Here is a 26,298-nt window from a genome sequence, read left to right on the forward strand (position 1 = left end):
ATTTATTATAACATATGACACTGTGGGGCAAAAACTTGTGAATCGCATGTCTACTGAATCACATCCATTCACAAACTTGGACAATTGACAGCTAAATCCCTCCTCCAAACAGTGTTTGTCCAATCATAGCTTAGCACATGTAGCTAGGCACAGCAGACTTCTCAAGCTTCGGAATTCTCCATATGCTACAGCCGTGTACTGTACATGGAGCTGCAGAAAGTGTAGTACTCTAGAGAGTCCTGTCTTTTTTTTCTTTCTTTTTTTTTTTTGGCTTTCCACAACCAAGAATCCAAGAGTTTACATTTATGTGTGTTTATCTGCTGAAAGATATACTATGCAGGATTTTCCCTCTCAATCATCTTTTATTACCCACTCTCAGTGTGTGGCAGTGTATTTTGCCTGTATTTTCATATTTTCTTTTCATTTTCTGTATTCAGGACATTTATGGGTGTGTACCCCCACAGCACTCAGGTGAGGTCAGGTCTATATAAAAAGATAGCAAACAGGGGCCAGACCATAAGCAGCAGGCATTCAAGAGACGCAGTGCCAATTAAACGCAAATAAAGTGAGGCAAAGGGCCAAACAAGAGTGAATCTGGGGTTGGCTTTAACTTGTACTTTAGCTGGCAAACATTGTTAACAAACATTTACCGATAAACCTGCATAATATACCTTTAAAGACTGTCCAATATTACATTATTTTCTTAAAATAACGTATTTCTATAGCTAACTAGATACACCCTGCAAAACAAAGATATTGCTGCTCCTTTGTTTTCATGTCTTCAATTAAGCAATATCACACGAGAGGGAGTGATGTTGTACTGTGATATCGTCATGGCTGTGATTCGGCCGAAGACAATCACAGCCGTGACGATATCACAGTACAACATCACGAGCTCGAGTGTGATATTGCTCGATATCACAGTACAACATCACGAGCTCGAGTGTGATATTGCTTTTATGCAACAGTTCAACAGTTAAATAAGCAAGGCTGATTAAGAAATGTTGAAAAATGAGGACAAAATAGATAATTTAAGCATTTTATTTGTCTTCCGCCAACAAAAATAGTTCCCTCATGTTATGTAACGCAGACATGGTGCGCCAGGCACTTACTCTTTATACACATTTATCTGCACGTTTCCATTAATTGTGCAGCCGGTGAAATAAGTCTCTGGTGACTGCATGGTGGACTGGCGCTTCACAGGCACAGCCGACTCTGCCTTCTGATCTGACAGTATGTTGCTTTTCTCCAAGTCATTGAGCTCCGCTGATGAAACACTGACAAACCTGGATGTGTGCTCAGATGGATTCAGCTTCTCCTCTCCCTCATCTTCCTCTGATGACCATTCATAGTTCAATTCAAAACTTATTTTAGGAAATAAATCCATATTTTTGGCTGTTTGACAGTGGATGAATTAATTAGCCTACAACGCAACTGCTGACCTAACTGACACTTACCGTCAGTTTTGATTTGATTGTTGATTGCAATCAGCTGTGAGGCGGAGTGATACATACACAGTGAAATAACCGTGATGTTGTACTCCAATATCATCACGGTTTTACTGTCTCTCCACCAATCAGATTGCAGGGCCGGAACTAACTGCTGTATAATATGGATCATCAACTGCTGAAGATGCCAACTTTTAACAAGAGATGTAGCTTTAGCTTCAGTCTGTTTTGCATTATGATGTGGCACCAAGTGGTCATAATTTCTTGTTTGTAGCCATGAGGTGCATATCTAAGACCTTTTTTTTTTATCTGATGTTTATGAGTCAGGTGAAGACATTGTTCCAACCAGCTCAGAGAGCTAAAGTTAATTAGTGGGCCAGCAGCAGCAGCAGCAGCTGATATTATCTGCCAGTGACAGTTTTCATTTCAGCCAGCAAACTGATTGTCCACAAGCAAAAATGAGAAGCCTGCTTTTGTCTACCTCTGTCTGAAATACGCGTCCAATTGTCTAATTTCAAGCAGTAAATCTGCCACAGTCAAGGGAGACTACATATGTACAGTGTGCTAGATTAGAAAAGCCTGACACAAACATATAGAACTAGTAACTTCTGTCTCTGTCTGTCTCCGACATTCAAAATCAATTCTCTATTGACTGATTTCTCTTGTATCAGTCAGTGAGTATGTCCAAATGTGAACCAGCACATGCCTCTACAATTCATTTTTAACAGTTTTAATTAATCTTAATGTTCATTACTGGCATAAAAGTTATCATCATGAATTAGAGTTACATCCACAAAATATAGACATGAACACAAAAATACATATATGTGAGTCGTATAGACACACATGCAACAGTGGGGGAAGGCTCCCAGGGTGGTTTCCGTGGCAACAGGCAGGTGACGGTAGGTACAGTAATAAGGTCCTGATAGCAAAGTGACAGCACATAGATGAAAGGCTGCTGTTCTGTCACTCACCAGGAAGTAAGAGCCATGCAGCAAAGAGGTAGATCTGAGAGTTAGAATGTCGAACTCATGGAAACATGAAAAATCAAATAGTTCTCCTTTCTCTCTTTTTTTGTCGGTCTTTCTTTCTTTTTTTCTTTCTCTTTCTTTCCTTCTTTCTTTTTTCTGTCTTTCTTTCTTTCCTTCTTTCTTGCATTGACAGTCAATAACAAACATCAACACCATGCCCGGTTTAAAAAATAAAGTAGCAGTAAGACCTACATCAAAATAAAACTGTTCAGTATGATTTTGCAGCCTACAATCACCCTGTACAGGCAAAACACACACTCTTGCACAATCACACACACGAATACTCATTATCGCATGCTTCCAACTCCAAGAATCGATACAAATAGGCCAGATTTTCTGTCTCCATAATGATATATTTAATGACCTCTCTCTCTTTTCCCCTCTGTCCATCACATGCATTGACCCAATAGACAATTGTGCACATTCTGTCCTACACACACACACACACACACACACACACAGGCAAACATAGCAAAGTATGGAATTTTGTCTTCATAAATTTCATCATCCCACAATGTCCCTGCTGTATCTGTTTCCTCAAAGACATAACTGATGTGTTTGCTCATTCCTGCCCTTGTGTATGTGTATAAAAATGAATTTGTACAAGCATGAATGTCTGTGCGCCTGCGTGGATGATTTTCGGGAGCTCAGACTGTGTATCCACATGTCTGTGGTTGTGTGTGTGTGTGTGTTTCTTAGTGATACATCATATATTGTCCAGTAGAGTTTTTGTGGCAGCTGGAGTAGAGGGGCTGAGGGCTACAGAAGAAAAACTGTCGGATTATTCTGCTGTATCAATTCAAAGCAACACACATGCACACACACATACTAATTCCCTTCCACTTTAAACATAAACACATGCATATCAGATGCATGATGCACGAATGCACTTTATAACTACATTACTCTGTACATACCAACACCCCACTTTGCTGGGACCTTCTCAATTACTGAATATACACACACATACTCACTAACAAACACACACACACACGCAAGAGTGCGAGTGCGGGCTCAGGGCCTCCTGAGGGTGCTGGTGGGCATGGCTGATTGACCCTGCCTCACCAATCTGCCCAGCTCTCTGCCAGAAAATCAACCAATTAAAAGATGCAGGCACCACAGCAGCACTGAGGGGACGGGGTGGGGTGGGGGGGCACTGGAATTGTGGGTAACGGCAGCTGCGATGTTGAATTGGGAAGCAGCTGTGAGGAGCTGACCTGACAAAGCAGGACACACATACACACATGCACGCACGCTCTCTCTCGCTTACATGCACACACACAGCTTTGGTTCTCTGTACTTTATATTCTTCACTCATAAATTGGTATGCAATTTACCTTCCCCCATCACTCGGGTGGAAAGGTGTTAAAGGCCTTCATCCAAAAGTCTTCAGTTCATTCTGTTTAGGCTTTTTCTATGTTCACTATACATGCATAAGCCTGTGAGGTGTAGAGCCACTCTATTTTTAGGTGTATCTAAATACATCAACATGATAAAAAGGCTTACAGGAACACATTTTATTAAATCAAAAGAAGAGAAGCTCATATAACATCCAACATTTTCTCCTGGACCCTGACCAAATAATGTTGGCTGACCAAGACTCATATTGAACCAGGGCTGCACCTAATGATTATTTTCCAAAATCAATTTTATGTCAGAGCCTTTGTCCACAGACTAAATCTGAAAACTGAACTGTGTGTAGCTGTTCAGAAGTGTGAATGATATATATGCACCCGAAATGTCTGCAGACTAACCTAGTTGGATCATCCTGGCACTCAAAAGAACTTAACCTAGAGAGGCTGACCCAGATTGTTTGTCTGCAGCAGTGATCCAGGGCGATGCTGCTAACAAATGAGGTACTTCTGTATAACATGGTGCTGTCTTGTGGCCCTGCTCACCAGAGTGAGTGTCAGTCTCTCTTGTCTCACCCTCCTCTGCACAGAGGAGCTCATAGCGGCTTTTGCAGTTAAAGCTAACCCAGAGTTTCATTGCATCCTTATCAAAACATCTTTCCATCATTTTTTTTATCTCTTGAACAGCTGCGTGAGAATCAGAAATTTTGAAGCTTGAATGTTACTTACACATGTTGGGAGAACTCAGGTGCCTCATCGTTGACGTTAGCCATTCGAATCCGTACTGTCGTTGTGCCGGTGCGAGGGACCTCTCCCTTGTCAATTGCCATCACTACAAACTCATACAGGTGGTTTGGCCTTTCGTAGTCCAGAGGCCCCGCAGGAAAGATGGTCCCATGAGGGGAAATGGTGAAGTCTGGACTCAGGGTATAGTAAGTCAATTCTGCATTCTCTTCGGAGTCACAGTCATTGGCTGACACTAAAGATGAAAACACAGAAATGGAGAATAGAAAAAAAAAGAAGTTAAAGGGACCAAACAAAGAAAAAACTGGGGCACCACTGATCCAACTTTTCCCTTTCCTTCTGAAATATAGACAGCTGCTGAGTTCCAGTCAAAAGTCAGAACTGGAAGTCCCATCTTTTTACCTCCAAAAGTTCCAGGTGCACGAAATCAGACACAAACAAAAACATGGCTGACCATGGCAAACTTTTCTTTGGCACCCTCAGCAGTCAAACTGCATTGCATATGTAAACAAAACAGTTTTCTCAGTTTCACTGGGTGTTAGTCACAAAACATTAGTGTAAATCTGTTAAGACACAGACACTAGAAAAAACAACTGGCATTATCTTTTTTGCCCACAATCTCCATATAATAAACCAAAAGCCCTGTGTAGTAAAGTGGTGGAATTTTGTTTCGATTTTTGCAAAGTTGAAGTGTGTTGTTGAAACATCTGATAACAGCACATTCCAGTATAGGTTAGCATCCTTTCTATCAAAGCTATGCTGGATGTGGCTGAAAAGGTTTTTCAGATGTAAGAAGGGTTGGGGGATATATTGATTAAACTAAATGTATAGCTGCTTGTTCCACATGGGATGTATAAAATGACTATATTGCAAACACTGTGTATAGAATGTCATGTCATTTTTTTAAGACACCGCCATGAGACTTTCTTGAGTTTTCGGTTCTGCTTAAACTTATTTCACCTGCGTGTACAGATATATGTTTTGTCATCAAATTTTTCTGACTGAATTTTTTTCCCACACACTGTGCAAGTGTAGGGTTTCTCTCCCTTTGCCCACATGGTAGAAGTTAAAAAAAGACTCACAAACATGATACGTCAAATACACTCTCTTGCCCACCCAGACCACTTTCTCCTGGGTGATAGTGTGTGAGCAGGTGAGGGGTGTGTTCTTGATTCTGCAGGGCTCCAGACTGTGATAATCAAATTGCATTTTGCGACCATGGAGTACCAGTTTAACTTGGAAATATTTTTAATATATGAACTGGTGAGCTGTTAGTTTGTTTCCCACTCACAGTGAATAAATCCTCATGTTTAACAACACCACACAAATGGTTCAACTTTTAAGTTAACAGCAAAACTATCAACACTTCTGGCCCAAGACAAGGCAGGTGCTCTAGAACAAAAGCACCAGTGGTTCTATTTTGAATTATTTCAGCAACACTTTATTTATCTTTATTATGACAGTGCTTTACTTAACTTTATTATAACATTACTTGTTTAAATCTTGATTATAACAGTAACTTACTGTACCCTACAATTAACTTTATTGTAACAGTACTGTATTCAGTAGTTTAGTATTGTAGTAGCCTACAGTAGTTTAAAGGAGATTTCAGAATATCGTGAATAATAATCACCATATTGCCTAGCCCTATATGTAACCAGCTGTTTCCATTACATGTCATTGACTGTAATTCAATAACATTTCAAATACTGTATTTCAACAACATCTCAGTGACTGTATTTCAACAGCATTGCAATGTTAAAATGTGTTTATATCACTTTAACAATGAATGGAGGCAAGGGCTGGTGTCCATGAACAATGGCTGTGCAGTGACTGAGCTGTCGCGTGGAAAACAGATACTAACACAATGCTAAATCACTATGTTCTATTTCTCACTCTTTTTTCCATCCCACTTGGACTTCTTTAGAAAAATTAAATAACATCAGAAATCACTTGCAACAAAAGCACTTATTATGCCAATAAAGCATATTTATTTAAGTCCTGGTGAACAAGAAAACAGTAGCTGAATGTACAATCTGTTCTCTTACTAATGTAGAGCCAAGTCTTTTTCTTGTTTCTTGTATTTGAGCAAAGGAACACAACATGCACAGGATAACTTTTCACTTCTCATGCTATGTAACTAAAGTAAAGATGGTAAAGGAAGTTGTGCTCCCACTGACTTAAATGTTCAGTTCTATAACACAAGGGGAGTAAGTGTTATTTGCACAGCATGCATTGAAAGGACTGTCATTTTGCAACATTTCTGTTCCTACATTACACATTGGGAATCCATGGAGCACAACTCGCTCGGCCACAAATTGATTGCCTTGCTAAAACTGAAAAGATCCACCGGGGATTTGAATAAGCATATTTTCCGCTAACAAGTCATTTCGCCATCAAACTCTCAATTCTCCAATTCACCTTACATTGCATTTGGCTCGAGTCCATACTCACACAAAAACAAACACACACACACACACATAAATAAATACATAAACATGCACATACACACATAAGCACAATGTCTTTGTTTGCTACAACTAATAAACTGTACCTCTCCATTGCATCGAGCCTTGGGGGAAACTAACACTTTAAATTAATAATTCTAATAAAATGCCAGCAAAAGTATATCAGTTTACTAAAAGACAATTTTATAAACTCTGTCAGTGTTTATTTATTTAATTTGTCCTTTTTAATTGTGTCACTAGCGGTCCAAGTTTATTTGATACATAATAAGTTAACTGATTTTGTGGTAAAAGGGTTGTGGTATTAGATTTAATGTTTGTTGACTGTGGCCTCCAGTCTTTCATCATCCAATTACCAACCATCAAATTAAACTAAAATCAATTATATTTTTCCTCCATAAGGCTGCAAGATGAATGTGTCCTAAAACCATAAAGTGCACTACAACAGAGAAGAGCATCACATATAATGAAATCCAGGTTGAGAATACTTTAGTAATGACAAATCAAAACATGAGGATGCTGTCACAGCCAACCTGTAGTGCTCTAGCTTGTGCTCTAGTGCATTTGTCAGTTTGGTTTGGTCTATTAAATGGAGGTCCACTTAGAGTGGATGATGCACGATGTGACAACAGTCAACAAATTGTCCAAAGAATGAGTTACCCGTTAGTCCGACGACTTTCTGCTTACTGCTCTTAGTTTGCTTGTAATAAGCCAGAATTAACACAAAATGGCAAAAGCCAACAATGCATCTTCTTTTTTTCCTTCTCAGTCCGGACCAAATAAACTGAACTCAGCAAAGGAAAAAAAAATAAAAGCTAGACTAATCAACACTGGACCTTTAGTTTCCTTCCCTCTGGGCATCTTTTGGCATAACCATAACATAATGGCCTGGCTTGTAAGCGTGAGCATGCTGTGTGCAGTTTACTCGCATGACAGAATGTATTAGTGTTATTGGTTTAAAAAAAAATGAAGAAAAAAAATGTTTAAATCAAAAAGCACAATAGGATGGCAGGGTGAATGTGAAAGCCTAGAGTGTGTGAGTAAATTCCTAAAACTGTCATTCAGACAAAGAGTTTTTAGCTGCTAGTTGATAAGACGGAATTACCACAAAAGACAAGGGGGAAGAAAAACTGTAATGAATTGTCAACACTGTAAGCAGGATGGATGTTTCATCATTAAACTGCCATAAGCATTGGTTTACAGCCGCAAAAAATAGCTTCTCTATATGTGTCATGTCACACTGCCTTCTTTTTAGCAGAGGAAAATATGCAATGTGCAACTAAAAAACTGCATTAAATCAGGTGTGGAAGTGGAAATATTATCCAGAACTGGCCACACTTTTTTATGTTACAAATGATGGTGTTTGTGATTTCTGTTATTTAGATTTATGGTCAGATTTGCAATCTGGATAAAGTGAATTTATGTGTGTTTACCCTGCACTATAGTCCGGGTTACAAAGACTGACATTTTTCTGAATTGCAACTGAAATGCAGCTGTTTTGCTGCTGTAAAGTGATGAATAACCTCCAATATCCAATGACGATGGGTAGAAAATGGACTGCAGTACTGATATTTGCCCGGCGTCCAATCCCATGCAGTGGCCAAACACATGTCACATATGAGTCAATATTTAATTTACTAAGTACAGATTTGTACTCTTCAGAGCACCGTTTGAGCATGTATTTATCAGCAAGTCCCTCTGTAATCTTGAATCAGCATTGTTGTGCTGGCATCACTACATGGGGGTGGGAGGGGGCACAGTACATTTCTGGCTGCATCTCCCATGTCTGTCTGGCATATAATGATTTTGTACTGAAGATGGAAACTGCAGGAGCCTCAGATCTCTATGGAAAGCGAGATAATTGGCTTGCTTGGTACTCTGCATTTTTTTCCAACTTGGCGAAGTACACATTTGTCCACTCTCACGATGGAACTGATTATGGGATTACTAGCACATGATTTAGCAAAACGATGCTGGATGCCTATTTCTCCCAGCTCATTTAATTTAATACGGTGCCTTTTAACCCGTTTAATCAAGTAAGGGGAGACCAAAAAAAAGGCTTTCTTTCCGGAGTTTAGGCTGTTGAGTTTTAGGTGTACTCTTCGAGGAGAATTATTTGTATTTATTGTAAAATGCATTCAAGCATTTTTGTTTGAAGGATTTTTGAAATTTAATGAGAAACACAGAGGAGTGTTTGGCAAAGGAGCATCTTGCATGAGCCATTTTCCACCTCACCAAGTTTCAAAGCTAATTGCCTATGTTCAAATTTTTTAACTGCAAAGTTTCTAGGATGCTTATACTGCTTCAGATATCATAATAAACAGATTCAGTCTGTTCAGGAAACACTGGAGGGTTTTAATTTGAGTATTGCTCCTCATATAGATTTTTTTCTGTTTTAGTTCTTTTTTTAAAAGATACTTACCAGAGTACTGACAACCCGCTTCCAACCCAAATGTGCGAACACATACATGAACATGGCCGTGCGCGCGCACACACACACACACACACACACACACACACACACAGACACACACACACACACACACACACACACACACACACACACACACACACACAGCAGCACAGCAGGGTGAAACTTCTCGCCTCCCTTAGTGCACCTGTCGATGGCAGCAAGCTGAGCGCCTGCTGTGCCTCCTACACTATACACCTCACTCCCTCATTCACTCATTAACTTCCTCCCTCACTCACTAGCATTTACAAGCATTTTAGTTAGTTTTGCTGTTTGAAAATGACAATACTGCTAACACTAACTAGAATAATCCTTATATACTTGCATAATAATGCCTTATAGACTCATATGACTTTAGCCACAGTAATAGGATTACACATGCAAAAATGTCATACTGTGTTTTGTTTCTGTTTTTTTAAATTATCAATATAGCAACTGCAATATGCATCAAGATTTTAGTAGAATGGGTCATTTTTGCATTTTACTTTTTACAGAGAAAACTATAAAATTATGATGATGTGATTGTTGCTGGGGTCTGTATCAAACAAGCATGTTCCCTTATGTCTTGAATATGATTTGTAGGCCAAGGCATCTGTAGCCCCTCATTTATAATGATATGTTGTGACACATTTTACCTTTATCAAAAAATAGCAGCTCCTGTGATTTTGATATTGCACTTGGCCATATTGGGATTTCAGTAATATCACTGATTATTTGTGCAGCCCTTGACACTGATGGCAACGCTCTAGGGATGAGATCTCAACTATTGGATATATTGCCATAACATTTTTAAAGGACATTGATGGTACCCAGAGGACGATCCCCTGACTTCTGAATATCAGCTGACTTGTGTCATATTGTGTCTACATCTTGTTGATTAGACAACACTCTATGCCAGTAAGCACTTCAGACAAAGTCACTTTGTGCTTCTTAGAGTTAAGGATGCTTCTTCAGTATGACGGGTCCTGCCAAGTCGGGTCCTACAGAAACTGTGCAAGACTCCCTCCGATCCTTCGGTGAACATAATTGGAGCAGGCTGGTGAGTGCCCAGGTGTGCGTCAGTGAAGAGGCCCTGCCTTCAACTCCAGCAAATTGTGCGCAAAGAATTGTGGGTGCTTCGTGCCCGCTGCAGATACACACTTGCATCCTTGAAAGTTTTCTGAAGGTTGGTCTTTGATAGACTTTGAAGGATCCTTGACATTGGAACAATCCTTTGGTGCGATTAAATAACGTAGCCTCCTTAACATTCAGCCATTTAAGGATCCTTCCCTGACTTTGAGATGCACAAACTGTCTGCTGGCTTACTGCATTGTAAACACATCCTTGACAGTTAGATATGTTGTCTCCACTTTACCTGTGTATAAAGCATCTAAGAATCTTGTTTAGCTTTGTATGATCAATGTTGCGTTTTATCAGATACAACCCAAGTTACTGTTTAGAACTTGCATACTGCAATGTTGATCTAGTTGCTTTGTTAGTTGGAATTGCTCTAACGTTAAGCTGAAATTACTGTTTTTGTGTTTGTACTGAATGGATTTATTGCTTGCAACCTTTTGATGTAGTATTCATCATGCTGGGCTCCATAGTTTTTTGTTGTGTGGTTGTTGTGGGCCTGGTGAGTGCTCTCTGCTAATAGTTTCAGTTGGTGCCGATTCTTTTCAGTACTTGATTCATATACAGCACATCTTTGTAGCATACTAAAATGCTGTAGAGCACTTTGAGGTGGCATTAACAAAACACACACCCCTTCTCACGTTCTCAAGTACAATACTGGCAAAGCACAGTCCCGTGAGCAATAACGAACAACTGAGTAAAAAAGTATTACATCTATACGAGGAAAAAACATCAATGTCAATGTATCTCTCTTCCTCACTATGTGCTGAACATCTGAGGTGTTTACATGTTAAAGCCCTTGGTAGTTTAAGTGCAATATGTGTAAAGCACAGTCTGATAATTCATTTATAGTGGGCCAATTTGTCCTTTTTTTCTCCTTTCATCTCTAACAAAGCAAGTCACTACTCAGGGGAACTTTCCCCATCCCAAGATCTCATCACACAGTCATGGTTAGCAAGAAATCACTGTTAAAAGGCAGCTCTCTTATTTAATTTCAAATGTTGTTCCCTTCGAGCTGCCTCCTCATGAAAAAGAAAAATGGACTTCTGCAAAGTACAGCTAGCTGGAGTGACAAACTAAATGTTATACTATTATTTCAGTTATTCAGCCACGTTTCCTAGTAATTCTGTTTATATACAACTAATCTGTAGCCTGGAAATCCAGACTCAAATCTAGAAAGATTTTGAGTCTGGCCCTCACCGATACACCCTTCCTACCCAAGGGGCGACACTAACTGAGGCATTTCAAATGCCGCCGCACACAACTGGATAGCACGATAGCCAATCAGAGCAAAAAACAAGGTGACATATTCATTGCACTAAGCCCCATTTGTTTGCCGAACAGTGGGGCTAACTGATATATTATGCTTTTGACGTATCCCGTCGGCAAAGCGGCAAAAACGTCCTTCCTGGAAACGAAGGCTTCTAGGGCAGTCTTCTGTTCCTCTCTCAAGGAAAAAGATAAGTGTAGTTGGCTTAGCGTTTCTTCCAAAGCTAAATTGAATGGATGCGGTCCTTCGGCAGCTGCCATCTTGGCTGTTTACTTTTCGACTCCTACGGTGCAGCGCTGTCTTCATCATGATACGCCCGCCCAGAACCCGCCTCTGTCAGATAGACTGATCTGATTGGTCCAATTGGCGATTCAACAGGCTCTGCTTGTCGGGGCCAGATCCCCGTGCAGTGCAAATTCGAATTTTGCTGGGGGTGGGGCATCTGGATTTCCAGGTTAACTAATCTGAACTTGCCAATATGTTTTTTGAGGTAAATGTAATGCTGAGCAAATTACATTTTCTATGAAAATACTGAGGAAATGTTGCGAACTGAAGTACCTGAGAAGTTGCAAAAATATTGACACTGAATCTGTCAGAAAAATGTTCTCTGACAATGTCTTTCATTTGTTCTCCATCAGAATAGGAAATCTTGTGATACACTCTTCATACGTAGTGACAACAGCATTATTATTATTTTTTATTTTTATTATTACTCCTTGTATTATTATTTAACCGAAATCACAATCTTTCCCTAATCTTAACCACAGTGCTTTTGTTGCCTAAACCTGACCACAGACAGGAGTCTGGATGCAAACCCAGGATTCTGGTGTCACAGTCCTGCATTTAACAGCTCTACCTTATGTTAAGTCCTGTGCTTTATGACATGATTGGCATCCCTGTTCCCAACATTTTTTTCCCAGCTTTAGCCAAAACTTTTACTTTCACTGTCACTAGTGTTGTTTGTTATAAAAGTGTTGCTGGAGTTTTGACCATTTTTTTTCCATCTCATTGTTAATAAGATGTGCAAGTTAATACTTGACCTTGTATTACCATTTCAACAGACTTTATATACTTTCCTCATTTGTACAGGCACACATGTTTCAATGAAAATGGGTCTACCAGCAACACATATTTACATTTTTGTGTCAGCATGAAGTTGGATTTGCCCAGTTACAAGTAAGCTGAAAAAATCTTACATCAATATGCCCTAACGGTGTCTGAAATTCAACAAAACTGATTGAAACAGACATAAGTTTTATTTTTCACTTGCACAACTCCATTTTCAGTTTTACTCAACTAGATTATCTCTGCAATGTCAGCTGTAAAGACAATACGACTATTTTCACAGGATACAAAGTGATTTAGCTGTTCAGCTGTTCTATTATTTAGTGTGATACTGCGTGTTTGTAAACTGTGTGCATGTAACTCATTTTGCCTTTTATCAAATAGGCTATTTGACTAATGGTGATAATGATAGTGATGAGAATGATTGCAATGATGGCATCCAGCACATGGCACAAGTGTAAAAACAACAAAGCTTTGGAATGTGAATCCAACCCAAAAGTTTTCTGCCTGCAGCCTGAGTTAATGAGCACTTCCAATGAGGTGTCATAACTGCAGTCATTAATAATTTACGTACTGCATGCAGTGTTTTATTTCCCTGCATTTCGTTCTTGTCAATACTCATTTGTAGCTCTGTTGGTGTTTCCATTTTTAGCCAACAGTAAGCAAACCTGTTTATTTTATTTGAAGCATCACTTTGTTTTGAGCTGTAAACAGAATGATCTCGAGCAGCTTTTAAAGTGGAAATATTGCTTTATTTGTCACGCAATTTGGATCAGTTGTTACACTTTTTATGATATTGAATTTATTTGAAAAAGAACGTGCAGTCTTTATGCAGAGTGGAGAGGGAAAGAGAAGTGTGAAATGCTTTGCTGTCAGTTTTGTTGGCAGTCTGTCAGAACCTAAAAAAAGAGGACTTCTCAGTGTTAAGTCACACTGTGCAGATCAAATTGTGATAAGTCAAACCCACAACAGTTACCATTTCCATTTCCTCACATAAGATGAAACTTAAGCAATCCCTGTGTGGAAATTGGGTCGTTACAGGAGAAGAGAGGCGAGAGCAGCTGCACTGATGGAAGTACCAGTGATTTCACGGCTGCCAGTGCTGACAAGTACCTACTCAGTTTTCTGACCAGTCAAAACACATGAATGTTAAAAACGCTCAGCCACTCTTATTTTATTCTGAAAGCCACTACAGCAGGGCTTCTCGAGCATTTACATAACACAGACCCCACACAGGCACACATTAGCCCACCGTGCTGCACCTGGTTTAGCTTTACTTCCAGGGACTCATAAGGAAAAGTATGTAGTGTTTTTGATGAAGTCCAGAATTTTAAAAGCACACAATATGAAAATAGAGAAAATAAAAGTCCTCGTATGATTCAGTGGGTTTATTCAGTCAACCCAGACTGGGAAAAAAACACACAGCACTGCAGCACTTTACAATAACATCATGATTTATGCATTATGTATTGTGTTTATCAGGTGTGTTTAAAGACAATCTTCATTAGCACACTAACATTTTCAAAATTGCGTGGGAGTTTTTTAATTAGTAAAGCTAAAAAGTAAAACAACACAAACGCAGCTTCCTTTGGTGCTTTGTTTATGAGAACACAAATGCTTAAGAAAACAGCAAAGTGCATCTTCAATTCCCCTTGCAAGTATTTACAACAGAAAAACAATGACAAATGGATTAGATTTTTTTGGAGCTAGACAATGTCATTTTCTGTAGTCTGAAGACAAAAATAAAGAAGTGTGCTTGGTGATGAGGAGCAAGGAAAACTAACAGGAGTTTAACCATGACGGGGGGTTATGGATGGGACACAATCTTTTTAGATTTGTACGGATATCTCACCTTGCAGCAGGGACGTTGCCGTTGTCACAGTCTCTGGTACACCGTCCTTGCTGTAAATGGACTGGAGGAACTCTGGAACACAGTCGTTTTCATCAACAATAACAACTCGGACCTGAGAAAAAAGAGAGACATAGGGAGGAAGTCAAAAAAGGTAGGAGGGGTTGGCATGAATAAATAAAAAGAAAGGCTGACCTTCATCACACAGATTTTTTACTTAAATGTGGCAACAGGCTTTTTCTAGATAAGCAAGGCCTGTTAAGAATTGATCAGCATCTACAGTATCATCACAAAATACATGCTAGTTAGATCTGTGTTCAACTTGATCCCGACCAGCTCCTGCGTCATGCACACAGGGTCAATGATAACCTCACAAAAACGAGGCAGATACAGTTTTTATAGCCAGGCGGCGCCACACTTGCTCTCCAACAACTGCAAAACCCAGGGCATGATGGGAAACAATTAGCTGTCGCCTAATCAAAGAGCTAATTGACTATGAGTTTTGACCACCACAATGTTGTGTAGAAAATCCTCATTTTCTATGTAATTGTCACAGTGCATGTGCACTGTGGAACATCATGGGAATAGGAGTCTGGCGTGACGCGTGCAGTTTTCAGCAAAAGACTGTGAAAATGGTCTTTATCAACTTGGTACCATATTTCAACAGTTTCAATGTCTAAATCCGTCACAGACGTGAAAAAAATAGCTTTTTAACTTAACACTTGCTGTTTCCATTTCAAAATAAAGGCCCTCTGACAATGTCTCTGTCAGAATTCCTTCAAGACTTTTTTTTGTGAAATATTTGCTTGACCGTGTTATTGACAATGCAGTGGCTTGAAGGCTCCATAAATTAGCGGAGCACTGACTTAATTGTGGACATACAGTAGTCATTGCAGCAGGCAGCTCTGCAGCAGCAGCAACACTGACTGTGTGAACACCTCACCCATGCAAGCCGCAGCAGTCCAGCAGGGTAGCCATCACATGCTGCTCAAGCAGGCAGGGTGGCCCAGGTGCAAGTCTCATGTTGTGCAATGAAGATTTAAGATAAGATAATACTTTATTGTCTGTTTGCACAGAAATTTGTCTTGCTTCTCCAGCTCACAATCTGTCATCCATCCACAAACAGTACACAATAAAAACATAAGACATAAGCATGAAAGACTTGCTGTTAACTAATCTGTTAACAGCAAGTCTTGTGTGGTTTATAATAATAATAATGATGATAATAATTAAGGTCAAGGCGTGGTTTGCAGCCCACAGGTGTATCTAACAGGACATAAATATTTCTGTGACCGACCTGTATTCTTTAAGGGCTTGTGGAAACTGTTAAACTTGACCGCAGCATTTTTCCCACCACCCCCTGCTGCTGCTGCCTGATCTCATGTACTTTCCAAGGCAGAGTTCATCTCAAAAAAGCCTATTAAAACATACGCATTCCTGTCACATGTAGCCATCAACTGCATTGGAAAAGTTAATGTCTCTCATCATACATCTGAAGCATTTTCCTCAAAAGACAAAAATATATATACTATATTATGAAATAATAAAAGTGAGTATAGAGTTTCTGCATTTCCGATCTCATACATGTTTCAGTAATGCTGTTACTGTATCTACATGCTAAAACTGCCCAGGCAATCACAAGTGGAAATGCTAGAGATTAAAAGTCACACTAGGTTGGAGTTATGAAAAATTTTTAAATCTGGGATTACTACTTCAGGCACCATCCGAAATTGGTTTTCTTTGGGTCCGGAGTCGTTTTCATCTGCGAGTAACCCAAATTAACCCTATCCCTAACCAAAAGAAGCCTCATCCCATCCGACTCCAAAGGCATGCCCTGACCCTGATCCCTCTGGTCTATTTACCCCTCTGCACTGAGGAAGCTTCTACGGATTCAGTCCCTTCAGTAGGTCAGTGGAGAATGCAATCTTGTGCAATTTTTTAGAGGCCCTGAGCTAACGAATGAGAGTGGATCAGTGTGCAAAGATGAATTTGGATGGTGTGAGCATGTCGGCGTGTGTGTGTGTGCATGAGACACTGTGATGCTGCTTAGTTCATTAGGGGCATGGAGGCAAACATGACATCCACTACCAGATGTTGACTGCCTGCTTGCAGCTTTCAGAAAGAATAAATACAGACATGGGCTGGCTGGAGAGCCTCTCCGACCCCTAGCCCCACTTCTTCTCTTCCATATAAACACAGCGGTATAGACAAAAACACAACGGATCTTTCTCTGATAGACACAACCACACAGACAAGCACATAGGCACACACACACACACACACACACACACACACACACACACACATTGTGAGTGGTGTGTAAATACCACTGGTATTAAATCCTGGTAGGTAAGATGAAGTTCTGTAATATCAGTTAATCCTTCAGCAAAGATCAGCTTTGAGGCAATGGACAACAAAATAAAATCTGACGATGTCAACTCCCTGGGGTGATTTGTGTGTGTTTGCCAGTGACTGTTAATCTTTGTTTGCCTGTGTGTGTCTATATGTGCGTGTTTGCATGGCAGAGTGAGCGAGCCCATGTGCCAGTATGACCAGAAATGTCGTGGGTTCAGCAAGACGTGAACATAAAGTACACGTGTGTGCAAGGCTGACGGAAAGCAAGATTGAATGAGGAGAGAGGGGAAGTCAGCCGTAATAAAGCAAGATGAGCTCAAACACACGCACGCAGACATGTGCGCGGGCACACACACTGGGGGCAGCTGCAGGCAGGTCTCAGGCTGGTTAGGTAACTAATGGTGCCAATGAGCTATCACTCCTGCAGGGAGAAACTTGGAAACTACCTGCAAATTAAAGTCATGCTCAGTGACTCCAGTCCACACAAATACACCACCTCTGTTCGCTATTTTGGCAGACAGAGACAGATTTCTGAGAAGCAGAATAAAATCAAAAGCAAAAAAAGGACAGCTAAACAATTTGAAGCTGTGGCATTATTTCTACAGTCTTTTCTGGAAAACAAATTAACGTTGTCATTTTTTCCTATTATACTGTTACTGCTATGGTAAACTTTAACAAGATAACGAGGGGAAAATAGAATGTCTTAAATCATGAGGTGCTGGGCCTTATTACAGAAACTTCCTTACCCTGAAATTCTTAACTCAGTTTAGGAGGATGTTTAGGATATCAAATATCACTGAAACATGTTTCCTAACTGCATTTAGAAAATAAATCCTATCTTAGAATGAGAATATAGCTATTACAGGATTTCCCACATTAGGAATCCTAAGTTAGGATGGCATAGACCCTGTCCTATATTCAAAGTAAATGACCCATAACTGCCAAAATGGAAGCAGCACTGTTGTTAGGTCTGTATGGCAACGACAATGAAGATGGGGAACAACATGAACACCGAAATATGGTTGTAAGGCTACTCAGAGCGTATGATGCCACTTTAAACGTCAATAGATCATTCAAATTAATGAACTAATTTGAATTAATAATTAACTTAAATAATTAAGAAGAAAACTTCCTTCTTTAGTTCTTTTGTAGCCAAAGCTGAATGCCCGTCTTTTTTTGTCACGGCAGCAAGCTAGCTTGCCGGTGACAAGTGACAGCTGCTGATATTATGGCTTGACTGTACCTACTGGTACATTCTGTTCAAAGATACAGGCAGTCTGTGTATGTTCTAAACACTGACACAGGCATGAAAGGTGATTGAAGATGACTGAAGAATTGAATTTACTGTTATAGGTCGGATTTCTTAAGATAGTTGGTCTGAGACATACAGCCATGAGGTCAGGAATTACTAGGAAGAAAGGATTATACCTATATTTGAAACTTAAATTAGATGGGACAAGCAGTTAGATTATTTTTCTGTAATGAGGACACTGGTTTACAACATCAACATGAACTGTTTGAAAAAGAAAGCAATCTGATGTATATTCGCTGACAAAATAAGCAGTTGAGCTGTCAGTCACCATAATTGCATGTACGGCAAGTGTCTCCAATCTAAGCAGTCCCAGGACAGCTGCATTCTAGTCTTAAATCAAACATAATGCACACAACCAAAACACCATTTTGGCACGGTCACAGATTGTCATTTTAGATTGGTTGCCATTCTCAAGAGGGCATGTCTTATGTAATACGAGTCATCCTGGGGGTAGACGCCGTGGTGTTTTGGTTTAGTTTTTGTCTGAATGTATTTGTCAGCATAAATGAACTGTAACCAACATGAGCTCAGTGCATGTTTGCTGGAGTGAGGAGAGGACAGGATTAGACCTGAGTGGAGCTGGGAAACTACGCAGTTGAGTAATTAAATCCCCACAACCTAAAACCAAATAATTTTAGCACTACTACCTGTACCGTAACAACCTCAGAAAGTACAAAATACACAGAAACAATAAATACTTTGTCTTAATACAAAAGGCCAAAAGTCAGATTTTCTTTTTTGTTGTTGTTAGATGAGTTACAGTCTGCATCTTTGGATACAGGGTGTCTCATACTCTAAAAAAAGAAAATCCAAGTCACACCATTATTTTGGGCAAGTCATCATCTTCTTAATCCATATGTATCGAAGAGATGGAATAGAACAGAAAGCTCCAATGAAATCAGAGTCTACAGAATAGGTCAGGTTTTATAGTTTATAGTACTATAGTGTCAGCTCAGCTGTGAGCCTTTGCTTCCTCTATATATTCCCAAAAATAGGCCCTATCAAAGGCAAAAGAGATAAAGCTTCTTACAGGAATTTTAACTAGAGGGTCATATTTAAATTCATACGTGCTGAACAGCAAGGAGCACAGGCACTGCACCTCCAGTTGCCAGCAACTAATTGTGCAAGAGGTGAGGGCTTGACAAGAAGAGCCGAGAGAGAGCTGACAAGCAGTGTTCTTCTCTGTGATGTGCTGGGGTGGTGCCACCAAGACTGGTGAGGCCAGCAAACTCAACAAGCTGGTAAGAAAGGCCAGCTCTGTGGACGGGCTGGAACTGGACAGTGTAGAGGCAGAGGCGAAGAGAGGGATGAAGGACAAAATCAAAGCGAACCTAGACAACACCTCACATCATCTTCATAGTGAGCTTTCACAGATGGGCAGTTCATTCAGCCACTGAATCATTCCACCCAGGTGTAAAACAAGAGCGCTGCAGGCAGTCATTTGTACCTGCTGCCATCACACTGTACAATAGTAGCCGAGACCACAGCCTATAACACCACACAACACACACAGAGCTATTTCTCTACAGACTCTGACTCACTTGAGGCACATGCCTCACCTCTCCCTCACCCTTGTCTCTTTTCTAGACTGATTATATACCTCAATATACTGTTGTTATATTATGGTTACATATATTATATTTGACTTAAGCAACCCGGTTGGTTGTTAGCTGCAGTGTAATAACCACTTACAACAGCGACAAAGGATTCCTTTAGACAATTCAATATCATTCTGTGTTTGCCTGGGTACAGACCTTTGAATCCACCCAAAAGTTAAAGTGGAGTATAGCAAGTTCTGTCTGATATTAGGCAAACTCCGAATGTGTGGGGGGGAAAAGTAAGCCTAACAAGCTAGGTGGCTGACAAACTGCTTCAAAACAAAAACCATTTAATATCAGCTTTGACCCCACGGTGGCTTAAGTATAGTGGACTGAGCAGTGCTTATCTCCTGGAAAAAAATCACCTGGCTTAATTCCAGCTGCTACAGCTGTTAACTGAAATTATGTCTACGTAACTGTCATCTCCTGTCCTCCCTGCGACGTAGCATCAGAGAGTACGGTGGAGGGACTGCCTGATGAAAAATAAATAAAATAAGCTGGTACATTGCCTAGCAACAGCTTTGCACTATGTGTAGGCAGCCAGGAGGGCCTATTTCTTTGTAAGAACAATGCTTTAAATTGGAATGTGTCTTTAACATTCATATTAGGGCTGAAACGATTCCTTGAGTAACTCGAATAATTCAATTACTAAAAAGCCTCGAGGCAAATTATATGCCTGTATCCAGTTCAAATATACAGTGTGCTGTGTTTCGCATGGATGGCTGTTTCTGTTGCACAACGCGCTTGTTACTTTCGCTGTTGATAGCCTACACAGCTGTAACATGAAAGTGAAGCGCGGATTGCAAACCTATGGAGGAGGAGGAGGGACAAGTAAAGAGCAACAGACACCCCAAAGAAAACGACAAAGTGTCAAGGGCGTGGGATCATTACATTACATTACTCTTAAGTCGCAGAGTACCACCATGTTCAAATGAGCGAGAACAAATTTGTTGCTCATTTATCTCATTTCAGAGACTTTTATTATTTTCCCTTTTATATATTACTATTCCCCTAAATAAAGCTAAAGTAATTTAATGAAAACACACAGTATGTCTTATCCGATTACTCGATTAATCACCACTAAAATCGACAGAATACTCAATTACTAAAAGACTCCATAACTGCAGCCCTAGATCATTTTGCCACTGCTAACCGTTTTCTATTAGCAACAGCTCACTCCAGGCTGTGATACGTTGTAATGATATCTATTTCATGGAGGCAACAGTCTCTCACCTCCACGTTAGCCATTAAAAACTGATAATGAACATTTCATCGGGCATTATCCCACTCATGCCATGGTCACTCACCGGAGAAATAAAAAGATAAAAATATCAGTTTATATTTTTATGCCTTTTGCAATCAAGTCCAATGTTTTTCACGAGCTGTAACTCGGTTTCTTTGGTAACACGTTAGGGTTTATCTAATACCTGGAACAAACATTACCGTCCCATAGGTTCTTCCACAATGTAAAAAATATTCAATAATCCAGTAAAAAGGACATACATAGATACATCTTCAACAGGAGTTATTTCTTGTCTGCTCAGTGCATTGAACCCTTTTGCCCAGCTTGAGCCAGATAACAATAACACTGTGTACTGTTGATAAACAGTAAATATAATTTGACAGTATGTTTAACAACAAGACGAGCTAGCTATCCAGCCATGTCATTGTTCCCTAATCAATATAAAGATTTTCATGAGCACGCCATACTCGAAACGAACAAAACGATCTTGTGTAATGTTACTGTTGGCCGCAGCCTGAAGTAGCGAGTTGAATAGCCAATAGAATGTGAGATAATTGCTTAAGTTCAGAGGGGCAGTGTGTTACGGCAGTAGATGAGGCAGTGAAGGACTACACTCAGTGTTGTTAATAAATTATAAACAGGGGTTTTAACTATGTCACTTACTCACACTAGATACAGGCTGATACCATTATGTAGCCAGCACATTAATTTAGAACACTGAACAGCCCTGTTTCCTTGGGACTACTTAGTACGTCTCCATTATCAGTTTTTAACTGACACCAATCAGAATCCAGTACTCGCCCAGACCACTGTATACTTATACTATATATAATGTTATATTGTACTGTATACACTTGACCTGATATTGTGTCTCATATCCCATACTGTATCATAGTGTAACACATTTTATTTTATTATGTTAATATGCTACATTGATTCTTGCATTATATTATTGCAGACAAACACTGAATACCATTGCTTAATTATATCATATATTAGTCTGGTGTACACTGTTTACATAGACTTGTTGACTCTGCTGCTATTAATCCCATGACTGTTGCTTTATCATAACCGCTCACTTTACCAAGTCATTGTCTCCTAATGCTCTTGTATAGTTTCTATTTTTATTCTATCTTTATTTTAGTTTATGCACTTCTTATCATTTATTCATGTTTCTTGCCGTACTTATCTGAATTTATTGCTGTCCTTGTGCTGCTGTTGGAAGGAGATTATGTTCACTTCAAATATGCTTCCGGGAAATGACTAAAGGTCATTTGTAATGTATTTGTAAATAAATGTACTTTGTATTATTGATTTTGATTTATCACATTTTCACCACTTTTAATATTCTAAAAATGTAACTATTACCCAAAGAATATTTTAACTGGTGTTAAGTCTGCTGTCACATATGAGCTAAAATGTTAGCTACTGTACTATCAATCAGTACAAACTAAATTATCAGCATGGAGCAATAAAGCCAGTATTAGGTACACTTGGATGACTTGGCTGTCTGTGTTTAATTTACAGGTCAACTTACCAAGAAAACATCTAAAAATGATACTATGTAGATTTTTTTTAAACAGTAGGAATGTTAATATTTCAACAGCTGAATGTGGAGTGTGTACCATGCCTCGTCACCGCAATGCACTATAAACCACTTAAGATTTGCTGTAGCCATTCAGCCCTCCATTATCTTCTCAATTGTTCCAATGTGATGTAATGATTGATACTGTAATTCCGTTCAGGAGGCAGCAAAGAGCACATATAGGGGCATTAAAGCTAATACAAAGCACAGAGCATTTGTAAAAGGTTTACCCTGTCAACACCATTAGCCTACACGACACCATTTTTCCACTGCTGAAACAGAACAGAAATATTAGTATTGGCCAGTAAAATGTTGGAGACAGAATTCAGAGTACTACGAATAGTTTTTCCAGTGCAGCCCATATAAATATCTTTGAGACAGTTTCACTAATTTACCAGGCAAATTAACTTCTTCCAAGGATCGTCTTAAAAAGACAATAAAATCGGTGCATTTTATCACTGCATTACAGGTAGTATGCTCAGCGTTCAATACGCACACGGCATTGTTTCCGTCTGTTGGTGTTACACTGCCCAGACAGAGAGGCGGCTGTGGGGCCAGGGGTTGCAGTGTCGAGTAGGTGCTGGCTTTTCAGTGCTGATGGGACTGTACATGAGGATGTTCAAAAAGCTTACTCAGGCTCCAGAGGGCAAGCATAGGGCTGAGGAGGCTGGTTACAGGGCAGCGTAGGCAGACAAGGGCACATACCAACTTCCTGCTAATTCATTTCCTTCTTTCCATTTTTTCTTCCTTTCTCTTCCCACCATTGAATTTATCCTCTCTTTCTGCCACTTTTTTCTGTTTCCCTCTCTCTTTCTCCCATACAGAATCTTGGTGCTCTGTAGTGCACAGGGGCCCAGAGCGGATCAGTTGAGGACAGATCGGATCAGCAGGACATGTTTTAGCCTGAGGCCAGAGTAATGATGGAAACCAGACCAGATGCATCAATGCCTGTAGCGGTCAGCCGCTGTTCTCTCACTTACTGATAACATGGGGAAGTCACTGGGAATTCCAGAGCAGTCATTCCAGATGGACCAGTCTATCTGAGTTTGACCAAACTCTACAACACTCTAATAATAAACATGTACAGTTCTCTTTTAGGTTGAGGATTTTAACAGTCTTTTACAATCAATTCAGGTTAAAGGCATGCCATAACATCGCATGTCGCATTGATGAGTTCAATATGCCTTCCATTAAACAAAAGAGACCAATCAGGAGGCCCTAGAACCAAACAATAATTTTTAACTGCAGCATTCACAACTATTACCATCCATACAGCAGCTGTAAATCAATAACATTAAATCTAACAGCATTTCAGCCGCCTTAATGCATGTCCAGCTCAAGGACGTTTCAGAGTAGTCTGGGATTTTATGCCCAAGTGTGGTTATTTTATTGTCTACAAGATATATCATAATCACCACTGCTCACCACAATTCAACAGCTGTCCTCCAGTCAACTATTACTGCACTGGGTCTACAATTCTGCCCAAGAAGTATGTGACAATAGCATGGAATGCAGCAGATCAAAGTCAGCCAGGCTACACAAGAATCAAGTAAAAGGACAGCATCCCACTAGCAGAGGACTATTAATTTGAGGACTTGTCAGATAGTATGCTGTACAGACTGTGTAAGACTTGACGAGACAACCTTGTGATGTCAACAATCTTTGAATTTGAACAAAATAATGTTATTGAATTTGACAGTGAAAATGTGACTTGGAATTCACACTCTCACACACACACACACACACACACACAGACACAAACCTCTGCTGCACTGCTCATGCTGTCCAGGCCCTCGCTGGCTCGCACCAATAGCAAGTAGCGGTGCTGGTCGCTCTCGTAGTCAATAGGGCGGGTCAGGCTGATTTCACCAGTCTCTGCTGAGATGGAGAAGAGACTGCTGGGATTGATGAGAAGGCTGTAGCTGATTGGTTTCCTTTGGAAGGACAAGGCAGGTGTGACCAGGAAGCTGGGGAGACATGGAGAAAAAGTTTATTGACTGTACAGTACAGGGTGGGGTAGAAGAGAGCAGAGTATATATCTGCATGGTTAGAGTTAGATGTCTTCCAAATATTCTGCAGAGAACAATTCTGTACAGCAGGCAGGCCTTTTCTACTTTAGGAACTTAACAACCTATAACCTGCAGTTTCCCATGACCTGAACTAAAGAACCGTTATGGCTTTTGTCGTAGGTTCTGCTTTGAAAGTCAAACAGTAACATTTTGGATATATGTCATTAATAAGGTATCAATGGCACCAATACTGATTTTTTTCAGGTTTACAAACAATAAATAAATATGACTACTTTGAAACTCAGAGTGGGACTCCTACTGCGGCAGGAAGTCAACAGAATGGAGCAGAGATTGAAGGAAACCAGCAGAGGTCCAGCTCTTACCCTGCTGTCCAGCTCTCCAGTGCCAGGTGTCTCCCTCGAGACAGGTAGGCTGCCTCAAGGGAGACACCAGCAGCTGCTGGTCCTGCTCTCTCTGCTTCGTACCATCAAACAAAGAGGTGCAGGTAAAGAATGTGATGGGGAACAGAATGCAGGATGCAGCACAAGCATTTTTTTCCCCTTTACTTTTTTTTTTCTTCTTAAGTGTTTGGTATGGTATAGTACAACATATTATAGTATAGTAGTATAATATAGTATAGTATAGTAGCTAAAGTCCACACCACTTAATGCTTTGCTACAGAATTTTTTTTTTTTTTTTTTTTTTAAATGAGGGTGTACTGTACACATCACCCAAACATTACTGAAAATGCTGTTAAAGTGTAATTGTACTCCAAAACACTTTGCACACTATTTACAGTTTATACAGACAAATAAATGACAGGGCAGCAAAACCAAAAAGTTGCATCTTGTGAATTACAATATTGCCTGAATCTAAAAACCTGCTTCCTTTTCAGCGTTTAGTCAAACACATGTCCTGCATTATTAAGTGCAGTGTTTGCTGTGTTGCACACAAGCTGTTGCATTCAATGGCTCTGAGGCCTACTTGGAACTTGTATTTGGTAAGACTTCCTAAGCATTCGCTGAACAATGACTACTAAGAAAATTTTGAACATTGTAAATTGAAATTGAAATGAATTTTTATACAAAATGTACAGAAAGGTAAAATCATCAAGTTTTGAAAAAGTAGGCCTATTGCAATTTCATTTTGTCTTTAATGTTATTATCTTATATATATTATCTCTGTAATATGATTATCTTATATAATGTTATTACTATCCTAAAACATTCTCCAGGTCCTCTGTAACTCTGCAGGACTTATTTCCACCCTGCCCAGCAGCAGTACCGTGGCGAACGGTCCCTAACTGCGGGGAGAACGGATTAGGCTTCCCCGGAGGTCCGCCGCTTTTCCCGGTCCCTCTTCTCCACACTTTGGGCTCTAGTTTCGCAG

The 26,298-nt window shown here is 39.9% G+C and overlaps 1 protein-coding gene across 1 annotated transcript in view; it reads right to left on the minus strand.

Annotated features, from left to right (window-relative positions):
* si:ch211-186j3.6 (neural-cadherin) overlaps positions 1 to 26,298 on the minus strand; it is a 446,142-nt gene that overhangs the window by 285,679 nt on the left and 134,165 nt on the right. The window contains 3 exon segments of the mRNA XM_050049923.1: positions 4,561 to 4,810; positions 14,811 to 14,922; positions 24,663 to 24,867. Of these exon segments, the coding sequence (XP_049905880.1) occupies positions 4,561 to 4,810; positions 14,811 to 14,922; positions 24,663 to 24,867 (567 nt within the window).

The sequence above is a fragment of the Epinephelus moara genome, chromosome 1 (assembly GCF_006386435.1).
Source record: "Epinephelus moara isolate mb chromosome 1, YSFRI_EMoa_1.0, whole genome shotgun sequence".
Taxonomy (NCBI): Eukaryota; Metazoa; Chordata; class Actinopteri; order Perciformes; family Serranidae; genus Epinephelus; species Epinephelus moara.